The 17,695-nt window shown below is 41.8% G+C and overlaps 1 protein-coding gene across 1 annotated transcript; it reads left to right on the plus strand.

Moving 5' to 3' along the window:
• Positions 1-3,661: 3,661 nt before the first annotated feature.
• Positions 3,662-7,207, plus strand: LOC143179679 (uncharacterized). The gene has a single exon (XM_076378994.1). The coding sequence runs from the start codon at positions 3,662-3,664 to the stop codon at positions 7,205-7,207; it is 3,546 nt and encodes a 1,181-aa protein (XP_076235109.1).
• The last annotated feature ends 10,488 nt before the right edge of the window (positions 7,208-17,695 follow it).

Raw genomic sequence — 17,695 nt, forward strand, 5'->3', positions numbered from 1 at the left:
ATTTCTACGAGATGCACTTTGTAAAGAGCCTATCTTACAATACCCTGATTTTAACAGGATGTTCAACATAACAACAGATGCATCTGGCTTTGCTGTAGGTGCTGTTCTCAGCCAAGGAGAAATCGGTAAGGACCTTCCCATAGCATATGCATCCAGAGTCCTGAACGATGCCGAGACAAGATACTCTCCAACAGAGCGAGAATTACTTGCTGTAGTATATGCTGTGCATCACTTTAGACCTTATGTGTATGGCAAGAAATTCCTTCTCATCACAGACCACAAACCATTAGAATGGTTACAAAATCTGACTAACCCAACGTCACGGTTAATGCGTTGGAAACTAAAACTAGCTGAGTATGAGTTTAAAATCGTTTATAAACCTGGCAAATATAATACTAACGCCGACGCCTTATCCAGGAATCCGACTTCACTTCCTGTATATGCAAAACGAGCAATTACTCACTCAAGCCCAGATTCGGATGAATTCAAGAGGAAAAAGGAATTTCACCAGTACAGAACCCGTCAAAGATCAACATCTCGCTCTAGCTCTGACCATGGTCACAAAAGGAAAAAAGAAGTTCACCAGTACAGAACACGTCAGAGATCAACATCTCACTCTAGCTCTGATCCTGAAGATCACAAGAAGAAAAAGGAATATCACCAGTTCCCAACACGCCAGAGAAGCACCACAACTTCAGCATCTGGAAATCCAGCCCCAAAGAAACAAGCAAGAATATATTCAAGCGATACAGATAACGAAACAAAAGTAGAAGTTAACGAAAAAAAGAAACAAAAAAGGAAAAAGAGCCAAACAACTTCCTCCTCCAACCAACCTGCACCTAAGAAACGAACAATTCAAGTGGAAGTCCATGAAACCCCAAGATCACCTCCTGCCAAAAATCCTAGTAAACCAACTCCCCTTAAGCAAAAACCAGAACCTACTGACTGGAATGAAATTATGGAAGCTGACGAGGAAACAATAGTCTCCAAACATCAATTTAGAGACCCACCAAAAATAGATTCTTGCTCAAAAACTAGTAGCAGTACAAGTTCCAGCGAAGCAACACTTACCGCACCTAAAAGGGAACCAATGTCAGACTCTAGTGGTACATTAACAGCCCCCGTATCCCCTATAAGGATCAGCAAGAAGGAACACAGAATACTTACCCCTCAAGTCTATGGACCAGTGCAGAAGAAGCCAACAAAAAAAGTGCACAAGAAACCAAAAGTTGTTAGTAATGTGCCTGTAGGAGTTAATATTCAGGAGTCCAACGATCACCTATGGATGAGGAAGGAAACGATAATAATATTCATTAATGAAAATGGCAAACCATTAGGAACATTAGGGGAAGAATTAATAAAACAGAAAAAAATCAAACCATGCAAACCACTGCAAGCAGTACAAATAGTAGAATTAAAGAAAGGTAGGAACACTGTCTTTGGTATAGTCACTACCAGCAATCCTTCAGAAGAAACCCTCCATAAGGTATTGAAGTCACTAAGGATTAAGCTGCAACAAGAAAACATAATGCAAGCATGCATATCAGGAGAAAAAGGAAAAATTCCGTGGAATAAATTACAAAATTTAATCCAGTTAAATTTTCTGCAAACAAATATGAAGTTTATTTTGTGTAAGGGCACCATCCAGATTCCACCCCAGCAAGATCGCCTACAAATCATGAAGGAAAACCATGAATCACCAATAGGAGGTCATAAGGGTATTAAGAAGACTTACCATCGCATCAGAAGTCAATACTACTGGAAAAACATGAAATATGATGTTACAAATTTCATCAAAACTTGCCTACAATGTCAAAGAAATAAATTAGTTAGAGTAAAAAACAAGGAACCATTGATAATAACAGACACACCTGTGGATGCATTTGACAAAATTTCCATGGATATCTTAGGACCACTTCCCTACACTGAAAGGAATCATAGTCACATTCTGACAATCCAAGATAACCTCACAAAATACTCCCTTGCAGTCCCATTAATGGCGACCACATCTGAAGATGTTGCCAAAGCGTTCACTGAACATTTCATATGCAGATTTGGTAGCCCAAAGGCAATATTAACAGATCAAGGCACTAATTTCACAGGATCCCTTATGAGGAAATTTGCACAAGCCTTCCACATCAAGCAATATCGAACTTCCGCTTTTCACCCTCAGTCGAATGGTTCCATTGAAAGAAGTCATCATGTTCTCATCGAATACTTGAAGCATTACGTATCCAAGGAGAAACAATGGGATCTATGGTTACCTTAAGCAATGTTCTCCTATAATACAAGCACACACGAAGGAACAAAATTCACTCCGCACGAACTTGTCTTCGGCAGAAAAGCGCGCTTACCCTCAAGCATTCCTTCAAATGACAGTCTAGGCACTTATACAGATTATGTAGACAATTTAATTTCCAAATTACATTCCATTCGGGAATTAGCACGAACTAATCTCGAACAATCAAAGTATAGATAAAAATATTACTATGACAGGAAAATTCATCCTGAAATCTACAAAGTTGGAGATTATGTGATGCTACTCAATCCGCGACGTGATAAACTAAGTAGCGAATACAGAGGGTCTTACCAGGTCATTGAAATCCTAGAGAATAATAATGTAAAAATTGCTATAGGACCGAAACAACTTAAGGTTGTCCATATGGACAGAATTAAGAAAGCCCATCTACCTTAAAGCACATACAGGCATTAAACCGCCATTAGTACAAGCGAAAAAAAAGAGCACGTCAAGAAATTTCAAATAATTCAGAATAAGAACGGCAGACCGTAAGTAGAATATACGTATAAGAAGAATAAAATAAATAAAATTGTAGGCAATTTAGTGAGCGAAGTAAGGGTGCAAGTGGCCGAGGCATGGGCGCAAGGTCGACCTGATGAGACCGAGGTGGAGTTTGTGGTGCAGACGTGACCCGTGGCGATTTTGAGGAATTATAAGAATCGTGTTAAGAAAATTGTCAATGGACATGGACGCGCCGTAAAACTCCATCCTGCAGGCCAGATGGGGAAAACCCAGGCAGCGGCCGAGAGCTCGGGCGAGTGCACCCCACGGTATCCACATGCCCTTACTCCGCTGACTGCTTTAGGCGGGTGGGTTTTTCCAAAATATTCGGACGTAGTGGGGAAAAACAACCACGCAGGATAGACTTAAGGGAGACAGCGTGTCAGAGAGTCTGTCTGAGAAATGAATTGAAGTAGCAACGTGCATGATCCGCGTACTGGTCAGAAGTCCACGAGTGACAGGTCGATCGCAGTTCGATTGCGATTCCGAATTCAAAATAAACTATTAGTGCTATAGGTTAACCGTTCATTTTTCCTATAAAACCCCCGCTCGTCCTCCCTACAAATTCAGAAGTGGGATTGAAACGGATAACGAACGGATCTGTTAGTGGAATCTTAAACAAAAGGAAAAAAGGAATTTGTGAACAGTGACGGGCAAACGGTGTACAGTGTTGAAACCGTTGTGGTGAAACTGCTTTGTGTTTTGTTGTGTTTGGACATTGTGACCAACGTGAAGTGTGTAAGCGGAAGAGGACGACGTGTAATTGGCACGAAGTGAATCGAACTTTGAATCTTAACACGTTGGTGGGGAAAAGAAAAAAAAAAGAGGAAAATTTTTTTTCTTTCTCTGTCTTTTTGCAACATGGCCACCACAATGGCTTATACCGTGGCCGAATTGAAGGAGTTTTTAAGGGCTCGAGACTTATCTTCAGCAGGAACTAAGGCTGAATTAATAAATCGTTTGGAGCAGTTCGACGAAAATATTTGGGAGAATATTGCCGAAGAAGGAAGGGTAACCAGAGAAGCTGCGCCAACCAGTCACTTGGACGACCAGCGGATAACAGAAGCAGGACAAGCTGCGTATGGTGAAGAAACGCGGAGGAGGGAATCGGAACGTATTCGTAGAGATAAGGCGAGATGGGACACCATGCTCAACGAACACATGCAGAGAGAATTGGACTTACTGAGGAGGGAAAACATGGTGATGCAAAGGGAATTAGAAATCATGAGGAATGAGCAGATGCGCACGAGAAGTTTTTCAGCTAGTCTAGACATTCCTGGAGATGCGGAGAGAGTCAGAGGACCAACTGGACCTTCCCCGACGATGAGTATTCGAGCGATCGGTGATTTATTATCCGATTTTGATGGTCGCGACAATACGTTCTGGAAATGGGAACAGCAAGTGAACCTTCTTCGTACAACGTATCATTTGGATGAGAATGCCACGCGGGTGTTAATAAGTTCAAAATTGAAAGCGCGAGCCGCGAGTTGGTTTCATTCGAAGGCGGAGCATATCACCCTCCGAATAGACGATTTATTGAGGGAAATGAAGATCATGTTTGACCATCGACCAAGCAGACTGTCGCTTCGTAGGCAGTTTGAAAATAGAGTGTGGAATTCTGGTGAACTTTTTACGGACTATTTCCATGATAAAATAATATTGGGAAATAGAGTACCAATTGCGGAGGGAGAATTGGTGGAATACATCATTGATGGGGTGACTGATCAACAGCTGCGGAACCAAGCACGCATCATGCGGATCAAAACGACAGCAGATTTATTAGAGTCGTTTGAGAATATCAAATTGGACCCGAAGAGAATGAATGAACGGGACTTAAAGGAGAAGAAGGAGACGAAATTTGGCCGTATCCAGCAGCAGACATTAGTGGTGAAACCCCCTAAAAAAGAAGTGCGATGTTTTAATTGTTCCGAAATGGGACATATTTCGACAAGTTGTCAAAAACCGAAAAGGCAACAGGGAGGCTGTTTCGAGTGTGGATCGATGCTACATCGAATAGCGGGATGCCCGCGACGAACAGCGAGTCAATCAGGCGAGAGTAACATGGCGAGAGAAACGACCACGACTAGGAGAGAACTCTCAGCGGCAACGTCGATGAACATGGTACAACCAGCCACACTCAACGCACCGTACACGGTTTCAATAAGTTACAATATAGCTGATAATAGCGGACAAAATTGTAAGTACACGCTATGCGCAATGTTGGACTCCGGATCCCCGATCAGTCTAATTAAAAATTGTGTTGTTCCTTTGGACGCGCGAACACAGGTGTGTGAGACCGGGCCAGAATTTTGCGGTATTAATGGATCGCCGTTAAAGATATTAGGTAGATTTTATCAGGATGTTGAAATTGAGGGCATCTCAATTAAATTAAATTTTTATATTGTACCAGATAATACTATGGCATTTATGGCGATACTCGGACGGGATTTTTCGTCACATCCATTAATTAGAATTACGTGGGATGGGAAATTAGTGATTACAAGGAAAACACAGGAAGTGATAACCGATGAATTAGATTGCGCGATCAAACAAATTATGAATATAGAATGTATTAGTGGCTTGAGTACAGAACAAGAAAAATTACAGATCAATTCAAAAATCGGGCCAGAAAAGATAGAAAGAATTAGGGATATGTATGTATCTGATTACCTAAAAATTAAAGAAACCAGTGCAATGGAAATAGATTTCGAAATGAAGATCGCGTTAAAGCATAATCAGCCAGTTAGTTTTAGACCGAGGAGATTATCTTTTGCGGACAAGCAAAAACTGCAGGTCATTTTGGATGACCTGTTAGAGAGAGGGATTATCCGTCCGAGTGAGTCACCGTATGCCAGTCCGATAGTTTTAGTACGTAAGAAGAATGGCGAGACACGTCTATGTATTGATTATAGAGAGTTAAACAGAATTACTGTGAAAGATAACTTCCCGAGTCAGCTGATAGACGATAATATTGATCAATTAAAAGAGAAAAAATTCTTTACGACGCTTGATCTAAAAGATGGGTATTACAATGTACGAATGGCGCGAGAGGCAATTCAGTTTACAAGCTTTGTAACCCCTTTGGGGCAATACGAGTTTTTATATTGTCCGTTTGTGCTAACAAATGCACCCAAGGTATTTCACCGATTTATTCGTAAAGTTTTCTCCAACTTAATTAGAACGGGAAAGATGTTACCATTTTTTGACGATTTTTTTATTGCAACGGAGACTCTGGAAGAACATCTTGAAATTCTGCAGGAAATATTTCGAGCCGCGGGTCAACATCGTCTTACATTTAGATTGGACAAGTGTTTCTTTGCGCAAAACGAAATAGATTATTTGGGATATCACGTTAGTGTGGATGGGATACGACCAAGTGATAATAATATTGCATCAGTTATCAATTACCCGATACCGCGGAATGCGAAGGAAGTCCTTCGGTTTGTGGCCCTAGCGAGTTATTTTAGACGGTTCATCCCGCAATTTTCAATGATTGCAAAACCACTGTACGATCTCATTAAAAAAGAGGTGAAATTTAAATTCAGAGAGGAGGAAAGTAAGGCATTTGAAACCTTAAAGAAACAATTGTCCAGTAAACCGATCCTAGCAATTTATTCTCCGAAGGCAGAAACAGAATTGCATTGCGATGCGAGCGTGTCAGGGTTCGGTGCAATTCTTTTACAGAAACAAAGCGATGGTAATTTTAGACCAATATCATACTTTAGTCAACGGACAACACCCGCCGAATCAAAATATCATAGTTTCGAGTTAGAATGTCTTGCGGTGGTATATGCAGTTAAGCGTTTCCATGTATATTTAGGCGGAATTTTTTTTAAAATCATGACAGATTGTGATAGTTTCCGTTTAACGTTAAGCAAGCAGAATATAAACCCCCGAATCTCACGTTGGGCAATGTTCTTGCAGGACTATGATTTTGAGATACAGTATAGACCAGGTAAAAGAATGAGCCATGTTGATGCTCTCAGTAGATGCCATAGCATACTAGCAATAGAAGGAAATACTTTTGAGCAAACATTGTCAATATGTCAGGATAACGATGACGAGATATGTAAAATACGCGATAAATTGCAAAAGACCGAAATGAAGTTTTTCGAATTGTGTAATGGATTAGTGTACCGAAAGGATAAAATGAAGAAACTGCTATTTTACGTACCACACTCAATGGAAAATAATGTAATCCGTACTTGCCACGACGATCTGGGACATGTTGGTTTGGATAAGGTAGTAGACAATATCTTGAAAGTGTATTGGTTCCCTAAATTACGCGAGAAGGCTAAAGATTATATAGCGAACTGCTTACGATGTAGGGAATTCTCTCCACCTAGTGGGAAACAACCGGGGTATCGGCATAATATACTTGATAAGATTCGGATTAATGTTAATTAATATTTATATGATTAAGTAAGTGTGGTGTAAATAAGTGTATGGATATGAGTGTGTTTATTTTTTTTTGCATAGTATAAATGATGACTGATTCGTAATCGACCTAAGTTTAGCCGGGACGGCTAAAATGTCAGAATGGCCGAACTGTAGGCAATTTAGTGAGCGAAGTAAGGGTGCAAGTGGCCGAGGCATGGGCGCAAGGTCGACCTGATGAGACCGAGGTGGAGTTTGTGGTGCAGACGTGACCCGTGGCGATTTTGAGGAATTATAAGAATCGTGTTAAGAAAATTGTCAATGGACATTGACGCGCCGTAAAACTCCATCCTGCAGGCCAGATGGGGAAAACCCAGGCAGCGGCCGAGAGCTCGGGCGAGTGCACCCCACGGTATCCAGGTGCCCTTACTCCGCTGACTGCTTTAGGCGGGTGGGTTTTTCCAAAATATTCGGACGTAGTGGGGAAAAACAACCACGCAGGATAGACTTAAGGGAGACAGCGTGTCAGAGAGTCTGTCTGAGAAATGAATTGAAGTAGCAACGTGCATGATCCGCGTACTGGTCAGAAGTCCACGAGTGACAGGTCGATCGCAGTTCGATTGGGATTCCGAATTCAAAATAAACTATTAGTGCTATAGGTTAACCGTTAATTTTTCCTATAAAACCCCCGCTCGTCCTCCCTACAAAATAAAATAAAAAAAAAAAAAAAAAAAAGGGGAGAAAGAAGATATAGGACATACAATTTTCCAGGAAAAAAAAAAAACATGTGCGGACACAGGTAATTTATTTACAACACTAACGCCAAAATATTGAGGACGATGGACCTGTGGTACAACGTATACTGCGTAAAGGGAAGCATCTATACGGACGAAGATGGGAATGACTACTGCCGCCAGTGCAGTATAAATTATGAAATAGTAGAAGTGTACCACTCGCACCACCTGAGCGTAGACTACGCTATCAGATGCAAAAGGTGCATTAAATTAGTAATAGAGCCTCAACCAATATATTATTGCACGAACTGCCGAACAGCGTTCTTTCTAGCATATCATCGCAGACAGAACCGCCAAAGAAACATGTAAATATATAATAATAATAATAATAATAATAATAATAATAATAATAATAATAATAATAATAATAATAATAATAATAATAATAAATACAAAAAAAAAGGGGGGTTTTATTTATTTCATTTTGGGGATTAGCGTGGGTAGGTCATAACTTGTGCTCGTGAACAAGTAAATAAAAGTTTATTAAAAACGCAACACTTAGTCTACAGGAAAGAAAATAAAAACGAACACACTGAATGAGTAAAGTAAACTCGAGTGCGTACAATCGTGACGCGCTGCAAGCGAAACGACCGCTTGGACGGTTCAGACGATTCTGCCCTTGCAACCGTTTTTTGGGAAGATCCTCTAACGCACACGTGTGGCATTTTCCTAAAACATTTCAAGGAAGAGAAAACCTTCCTTGAAACGCACAGGATGACCACCCGCCGTGTCGCTGCGCAAAACTTTCACGAAACTTCCCACATCTGTTTATCATCGAACCATGTCTCCGACTCACAGATTTTAGTAAAAATGGTGAAGGTCCACCACATTACCCCCTTACCAGTGATAACGCAACAAAAGAACAAAGAATGTCTTATAACTATATTACACACAAAAATTATTAAAGCAAACTTATGCTAACTTCTACGCTAGAATTAAATGTAACGTGAATACAAAAGAAAAAGGTATATCAATAATATGAAATATAGTAGAATCTGATAAACACACAATACTAATATACACTAGCGAACAATAAAATATTTACATAGTTCAAAAACCAGCTTGCAGCCGATCGGGAAATCGAACGCGTCTACCAGATCGCGTTTTGCCAAGATTTTCTGTGGGTGGCACAGCATTCTGATCAGACTGTCTAATTTGTTCGTCAGTAGATAAATTTTTTGAATTATCTTCCGGAGCTGTTTGTCTGCTACTAACTGGTTGGTGATTACCATCGTCAGTCAGAAGAAAAGCAGGTTTTAGCCTGTCAATCGAAACTTTAACCTCTTTGTCGTTAATTATTAACGTGAAACTTTTATTGCTACGTTGTACGACTTTATATGGCCCGTCATAAGGCGGTTGTAATGGACTCTTCACAGCGTCATGTCGCAGAAATACATATGGTGAGGTAGCCAGATCTTTGAAGACAAAAGTTTTACGAGAACCGTGTCGTGTAACAGGTGAGGACTTAAGATGTTTCATAAAATTCCTTAGCCGATTCACAAAATCGGAAGTTCCCTCAACCCTGCTTGACACGAAGAACTCGCCCGGTAAACGAATACCTGCACCATAAACCAACTCTGCGGCTGTCGCCTTTAAATCCTCCTTAAGGGCTGACCGAATACCAAGCAACACAATAGGTAGTATTTGTACCCAGTCCTCAGTCGCGTGGCATTTTATTGCAGCTTTTAACTGACGATGGAACCGTTCTACCAACCCATTAGCTTGCGGATGATACGCTGTAGTACGTAGATGACATGACCCAATTAACTGTAGCAACTCTTTAAATAAATGTGATTCGAACTGACGTCCTTGATCAGTGGTAATTTTTATAGGTACACCAAAACGTGCCACCCACACACTTACAAACGCTTTTGCCACCGTTTCCGCGTCGATTTCCGCGATCGGAATAACTTCTGGCCAACGCGTGAAACGATCGACCATTGTTACGCAGTACTTGCAACCTTGAGACATCGGTAGAGGTCCTACAATATCGACATGAACATGCTCGAATCTACCCGAATTTTGAAAATTGACAATAGGGGTTGCCACGTGCCTCGTAACTTTTGATCGCTGACAAGGAATACAGTGCCGCGTCCAATCGCGGCAGTCCCTATTTATTGACGGCCATACAAAACGGCTGGTTACCAACCTTTGCGTAGCACGAACCCCTGGATGGGACAGTCCGTGCAGGGAACTGAAAACCGCACGCCGTAACGCCTCAGGTACAAAAGGCCTAACTGTGTCGTTCGACACATCACAAAACAAAGACACCTCGAAATCAGGAAAATGAACCTTTTTCAAACAAAGTGCACTTGAATTGGAAGCTAAAATTTCTTTAAGCTCCTCATCCACCTCTTGTACCTGTTCAATCGTTTTGTAATCTGGGGGTGAAGAAATAGACTCGATTCGCGATAATACATCTGCCACATTATTTTCAGTACCTTTAATGTGTCTAATGTCAGTAGAAAATTGACCTATATAGTCTAAATACCTAAACTGACGTGGAGAACATTTCTCAAGTTTTTGTTTGAAGGCAAAAATAAGTGGCTTGTGATCTGTATATATCACAAAATCACGTCCTTCCACTGAATGACGAAATCTTTTAACGGCCATATAAATCGCTAGCAACTCGCGATCATAAGCGCTATATTTACGCTGGGTAGCAGAAAGGGCTTTTGTATAGAAAGCTAACGGTTGCCAAACACCTTTAACCAGTTGTTGCAAAACGGCACCAACTGCATAATCAGACGCGTCAACAGTAATACTAATGGGTGCACCTGAAACGGGATGCGCAAGTATTGTAGCACTTGCAAGGGCTTCTTTAACTTTTACAAAAGCCTCTTCCGCCGTCTCAGTCCAGAGCACTGGTACATTGCCCTTTTTTGAACCTTTCAATAAATCATTTAAGGCTCTTAGTAAATTCGCGGCGCCAGGCACAAAACGACGATAAAAATTTACCATGCCTAAAAATCTTCTTAAAAGTTTTACTGTCGCGGGTTTGACAAAATTTCTAATAGCTTCCACGCGCTCCGCCAACGGTTTAACTCCGTCCTGATTAACTGTATAACCCAAAAATTCGATTTCGCTGACCCCAAAAATACATTTCGCCGGGTTTATGACAATTCCAAATTGACTTAAACGATCGAAAAGTTGTCTAAGATGTTTCCTATGCTCGATTTCATTCTCCGAAGCTATAAGAAAATCATCAATGTACGCATATACAAAATCTAAACCACGAATTACACTATCCACGAAACGTTGACACGTTTGCGCGGCATTTCGCAATCCGAACGGCATAAAAACGAATTCGAATAACCCGAACGGAGTAGTTATAGCGGTTTTTTCGCAATCCCGAGGTGCAACAGGGATCTGATTATACGCACGTACAAGGTCAATTTTGGAAAAAACATTCTTACCAGCTAATTTCTGAGCGAAATCTTCGATATGAGGGGGTGTATACCTGTCAGGTATGGTACGGTCGTTGAGCGCTCGATAGTCTCCACATGGTCGCATGGATTTGCCATCCTTCTTCGTCACCATGTGTAGCGGCGTGGCCCATGGACTTTTAGAAGGCCGAATGATCCCTTGTTGAAGCATCAAATCAAACTCGGCCTTGGCTACCTGATATCTATCCGGAGCAAGGCGTCGGGGTTTATGATGAACCGGTGGGCCGGGCGTGGTCAGGATATGGTGCACGACCTCGTGTTTTACCGTTTCCTTACGAAACACGGGTGGCCTGGTGAGATCGGGGTACTCGGCGAGCAGCCGATGATATCCCGAATCGCTAATTGTCTTAATCGAAGTCACATTGTTCGTAACGCGACGTCCTACCACAAACAAACTAGTTGTTGCATCAAACAGGCACTTATTCCTCGGATGCACAATTAAATTGTAGTAGGCCAAAAAGTCCATGCCAATGATAGGCTTCTCCACATCAGCGACAATAAAACGCCACACAAACTCGCGACGCAACGACAAGTTCAAATTCATAATGACGGTGCCATAAGTCGCAATGCGGGTGCCATTTGCTGCGTAGAGCTCAAATTCGCACTTATCCGGACGTCCTTTCACACGCGTCCGCGGAAAAACACACAAATCCGCACCAGTGTCCACTAAGAATTTAATTTTAGTGCGTCGGTCCGTAACAAAAATGCGGCGGGTATGGGGACCGTCGGAATCAGCCGCGTTTACAATCGACGGTCCTATTTGTTTTCCGAGTGCTTACCTGCCCATTTGCAGGGAGGAATACACTTCGCAGCCTTCTCCGCGAACTTGTAGTGGTACCAACACAGTTCACGTTTACCCCCGGTACGTTGCGAAGGGTCTCTGCTCGAAGACCGACTCCTAAACTGTCCATGTCTGGGTGATCGCCATCGCTTACGTGCACCCTTCGACATTGCATTTAACTGTAAACGCATCTGCTTCAACTCTTCTCTCAACAAATCAATTTCCGAGGCATGAGAAACCGAAGCAATTCTTCCTTTTTCGACCGGTATTTCATGAACTCGGTCTGCTATTTCTGCTAATTTCGTACCGTCCTTATCTGACGTCGCCGCGAGCACTAACTGCGTTTTTACTGGAAGGCGGTTCTTCCAAATTTCGGTCAAAAAATCGTCACTAACCGCCGAGTCTGCCAGCTCTCGTAAATGCCGCCAAAACTGCGTTGGCGTACGATCCCCGATCTCTTCCGTTTCCAACAGCTTTCGAACTCGAGTGGTGTCCGAATCCGATAAACGTTTGATGAGTTCTTTTTTAATCGTCTCGTATTTATTAATGTCCGGAGGGTTGCAGATAATGTCTTCGACCTCTTCGGCATACTTCCCATCCAACTGGGCGACAACGTAACCAAACTTTGTCTCGTCTCTAGTAATGCGACCGATAACAAATTGGGCTTCTACTTGCCGAAACCACAGGGCAACCTTTTGTGGCCAAAACTTGGGGATTTTAATCGGGGCAGTGGCAGCCACACTCGCGGAATCCTGTACGTTAGCGGAATCCTCACCAGAAAACACTTTGACTTGTTGATTTTCCATGATGATTTATTACACAAATCACAAATGTCACAAGAGAAACACAGCCCACGATACCCCGTTTATTACCGATCACGTCGGTGTCACCAATTTGGGGATTAGCGTGGGTAGGTCATAACTTGTGCTCGTGAACAAGTAAATAAAAGTTTATTAAAAACGCAACACTTAGTCTACAGGAAAGAAAATAAAAACGAACACACTGAATGAGTAAAGTAAACTCGAGTGCGTACAATCGTGACGCGCTGCAAGCGAAACGACCGCTTGGACGGTTCAGACGATTCTGCCCTTGCAACCGTTTTTTGGGAAGATCCTCTAACGCACACGTGTGGCATTTTCCTAAAACATTTCAAGGAAGAGAAAACCTTCCTTGAAACGCACAGGATGACCACCCGCCGTGTCGCTGCGCAAAACTTTCACGAAACTTCCCACATCTGTTTATCATCGAACCATGTCTCCGACTCACAGATTTTAGTAAAAATGGTGAAGGTCCACCACATCATCCAAATATCCATAACCTTCTTGGAACATTATTGCAAAACCAAGATGGCGCGACCAAAGTGCGCCCCACGACCGATAAGAAGCAAATGCGCAAGAGGAAAATTCGAACGATATAAATACTCCTGCACAAAGCTGCAAGCGCACCAATAAGGAAACAGGAAAAACAAGGGGACCAATCAGAAACCTACAAGATTTTTCAACAGCTTCGGAAAAAGGGTATAAAAGAACGGAAAAATCACAATCGCCACAGAAGAGAACATCATGCCGAAGCGAGCAGGCAAACGAAGAACCTACAGAGCTAACCTGGAAAGAATCATGGATAATTTACTCCAGATACCCGCTCCCATTCTCCCTATCCCAGAATCCGTTTTAGGACCGGTAACCATTAACTGAAATTTTCTTTATTCTTTCATTTTGAAAATACTAATAGCCTCTAATCTAACGAAGCAGCACCGAGAAACACAGTCAAAGCCGACTGTGCGGAGCAATGTGCCAGTCGTTCCGGGGACCAGGATAATGGTAGCAAGAGCTGTCCCAGGCCTTTATCCAGAGGGCGCCCCAGTCCTCGTCCCAACAAAAGCAGCTGCCCCTGCAGAAGACGCTCCAGCTGTCCAGCCTCCAGAGGAAACCTGGTCCCTCCCAGTCACCCCGACCCGACCGATAACCCCGGACCCTGGACCCCTCCCAAAACCCACGATCCCGTACCGGCTACTACAAGTGGACGTTCCAGAGCCAGACTGGAACCAATACAAGAGCCTACCCCAAAACGACCCCCGAAAAAATTTGTGGCAAATCGGAAGCCTATTTGGAACCGGCGCTGCGGATCCCCCAAATTCAAATAGGAACTGCAGGTGCACCCGATGCACGAGACCACCAAAAGAAGACCCATCTCAGCGCAGAAAGACAAAGGAAATCCCAAAAATCTTGAAAAAGCAATGGGTAAAATCCAAGTCAAGACTCGATCTCTCGAGGACGAGAGATTCCGTAAAGGGGGAGGTGTAACGCCCCACGACTCTGTCTCTGTCTCTTCCTATTTCACTCTATCTCTCTCTACTATCGCTGTCTCTCTCCATCTTACTGTAAATACAGTAATGTTGCGGACGAGAGCCGCTCTCGGGTCTGGTCGCGACTCTCGTCCGCGACTGGTAGTCGATTCGGCTTCCTTTGCTCTCGGTCGCCGAGATAATTGGTACACGACCGGAGAAGCAAAAAAAGGGTCTCGCTCGAGCTCGATGCCCGAAATCAATGACGTCAGAAAAGACAATTTAATAGGAAAAATTGAAGTTCCTTATTTGCAAACAGATTTTCACGCAAGTAACACCAATCGATTCCTTGTGCTCTCCCGATAAAAATGATATCAAATACGTCAGTCAAGAATAGAATTACGAGAATCCTCAAGAAGCTTGAACTCTGTATCAATTGGTTTGCGGAGAATCGCAATCAGGTTGACTCCATTTCTGCCAACGATGCGGACTCGGACACTGACTTTTCGATAGCTTCAGATAGCATGGAATCCACAAGCCAACCTGTTCTACATCAAGTTGTCTAGGATGACTCAGCAAAACAATAGATCCACCACCAACTGCGAGCTTAATGTAGTTTTCTGGAATTCTAGAGGCTTATCTAGGTACAAGGAAAAACTCCAAAAACAACTTTCCACTGTTGACGTATTTGTTAGAGTTGAGACTTGGCTTAATGAAAACAAAAATTTTGTTCTCTCTGGTTTTAACACATTCAGAATCCATAGAAAAAATAGATCGGGAGGAGGTATCATTTTCATAATAAAAAAGTCACTCGCTTTTTGTCCTATTCAATCTCTTTGAAACATTCGCGACCACTTGGAGACCGGAAGGATTAAAATTACTAATGTAACGCCTGAAATTATCATAGTAGGGTGTTATAGGGTTCCTGGCTTTAATGTTCCTCAGTTAGAATGGGATCAGCTGTTTTTTTCGGTGAGTGCCGAAGGAGCATGCCTCGTCTTTGGCGATTTCAACTCGCATAATACTATCTGGAACTGTACGAAAAACGATCTCAATGGAATTAGACTCTGCAATTCTATATCTGAATCAGACCTGATCTTAATCAATGATAATACACTCACGCACATTGATTTCCACAGAAAAAAACTTTCAAACTTAGACTTAGTCCTCTCATCTTCCGATATCTTTGATAAAGTTACGCTTAAAGTGTTTGAAGATTCATGGAGTTCGGATCATTTTCCATTAAATGTCCAACTAAAAGTTGAAAAAGTGCAGTTTATGAGAATACATCGTAGACTCACATCTAAAAGAACTGACTGGACTAAGTATAGATCTCTCCTAGAGGAATCATATAATATTTTCCTTGATCCTTCTTATGATCTATTAAACACGGTCGATAAATATAACTTCTTTACTAACCTAATCATAGACACTATTATCAAGATTATTCCTACTAAAAAATCCGTAAATGCCGCGAATTACAGGAACGCTGTACCCTGGTGGGATACTGAATGCGATAAACTCATTAGGTTGCGAAAGGCTGCGTTCAAAAAGTGGAAGTACACTCGTGCGCTAACTGATCATGTAGAATATAAAAAATGCGTAGCAGTAGTTAAAAAATATATTAAGAAAAGGAAGATTAACAATTTTAGGGAATTCGCTCAAAGCATTAATTTTAATATAGCCGTTTCTTACGTTTGGAATAAATGCAAAATTCTCAAAAATAAATGGGCTAATGTCAAAAGTACTGAAGAAGCCTTTCCAAATCGTGAAGCTAAAATACTGGAAGCGATTAACAAGATCGCCCCATGTTGGGTCCCAAGAAACCCTGATACTTTTTTATTAGATCAAGGACAGGAAAATCAATTCCTATCCTCTCCTTTTGATTTCCATGAGTTTAATCTTGTACTTAATAATGTTAGCCTTAAGTCTGCTCCAGGACCTGATAAAATTGAATACGTCTGCATTGTTAATCTCCCAATCAGGATTAAACTTATTCTACTCGACGTCCTCAACGAAATTTATCTTAGTAGTAAGTTTCCTCCTTCATGGAAAGACAGTCTTACTTTTTTCACTGATAAAAGAGACTCCAACAGTGTTAGACCTATATCGCTAATTTCAAGCCTTTGTAAAATTTTCGAAAAATTGATAAAAACGCGGCTTCAGTGGTGGACAGAAGCACAAGGTTTTCTCCCACTATCTCAGGCAGGCTTTCGCGCCGGTAGGTCTTGCTCCGACAACCTCGCTGCTTTAACCCTTACAATTGAGGAGGCTTTCTACAAAAATGAAAATGTTTTGGCTTGTTTCCTGGATGTGAAAAGAGCATTCGATACTGTCAACAGCGACGTCCTGCTAATAAAGCTCTCTGAACTTGGATGCTCTCACAACATCCTGAATTTTGTTCAATTCTTAACTTACGAACGAGACGTTACATTTATTTGCAATCCCTGTAGCTCGATAACTAGGAAAGTCTTCAAAGGCCTACCGCAGGGGGGTGTTCTCAGCCCTTTGTTGTACCTTATATATGTTAAAGACATTTGTAAAGGACTTGGTAATAGGATTCATGTCTCCCAATTCGCAGATGACATTAGTGTTTACACTCCAGTTAGTATTCCTGATAAAGATAAAAGATCTATTCAAAGGGCGGTAACTTCTATAAACAGTAGACTGAACAAATTAGGCCTCAACCTGGGACCCGAGAAAACCATTCTAGTTCACTTCAACAAAGAGGGGATACAACCGGGTACTTGTACAATCAATATAGAAAATTGTAAAATAAAATCTAGCGCAACTGCCAGATTCCTAGGAATCCTCTTTGATTATCAGCTGAAGTTTACAGAACACATAGAAAATGTCAGGAGCAAGTGCCTTAATAGACTCAATATTTTAAAATTTGTATGTGGAATAAGATGGGGAGCTGAGCCACTTACTTTACTCATCCTATACAAGAGTTTAATTAGATCAGTCATTGAATACAATTGCTTTATTTATTTTCCAAAATATAAAAGTCGTTTACTGAGAATTGAGTTCGCGGCTTTACGTTGTGCCTTAGGTTATAGGAGCAGTACCCCCAACAACGTCCTCTAGGAAGAATCGAAATGCTGATCTCTAGGCCACCGAGCCATCTTTCTAAGCAAAAAATTTCTAACCAAGCATTTTGCAAATCGTGGGACTTTACTGCATGATCTGCTATGTAGGCTCTCAACTTTTAAA

This window comes from Calliopsis andreniformis, chromosome 5 (genome assembly GCF_051401765.1).
Source record: "Calliopsis andreniformis isolate RMS-2024a chromosome 5, iyCalAndr_principal, whole genome shotgun sequence".
NCBI lineage: Eukaryota > Metazoa > Arthropoda > Insecta > Hymenoptera > Andrenidae > Calliopsis > Calliopsis andreniformis.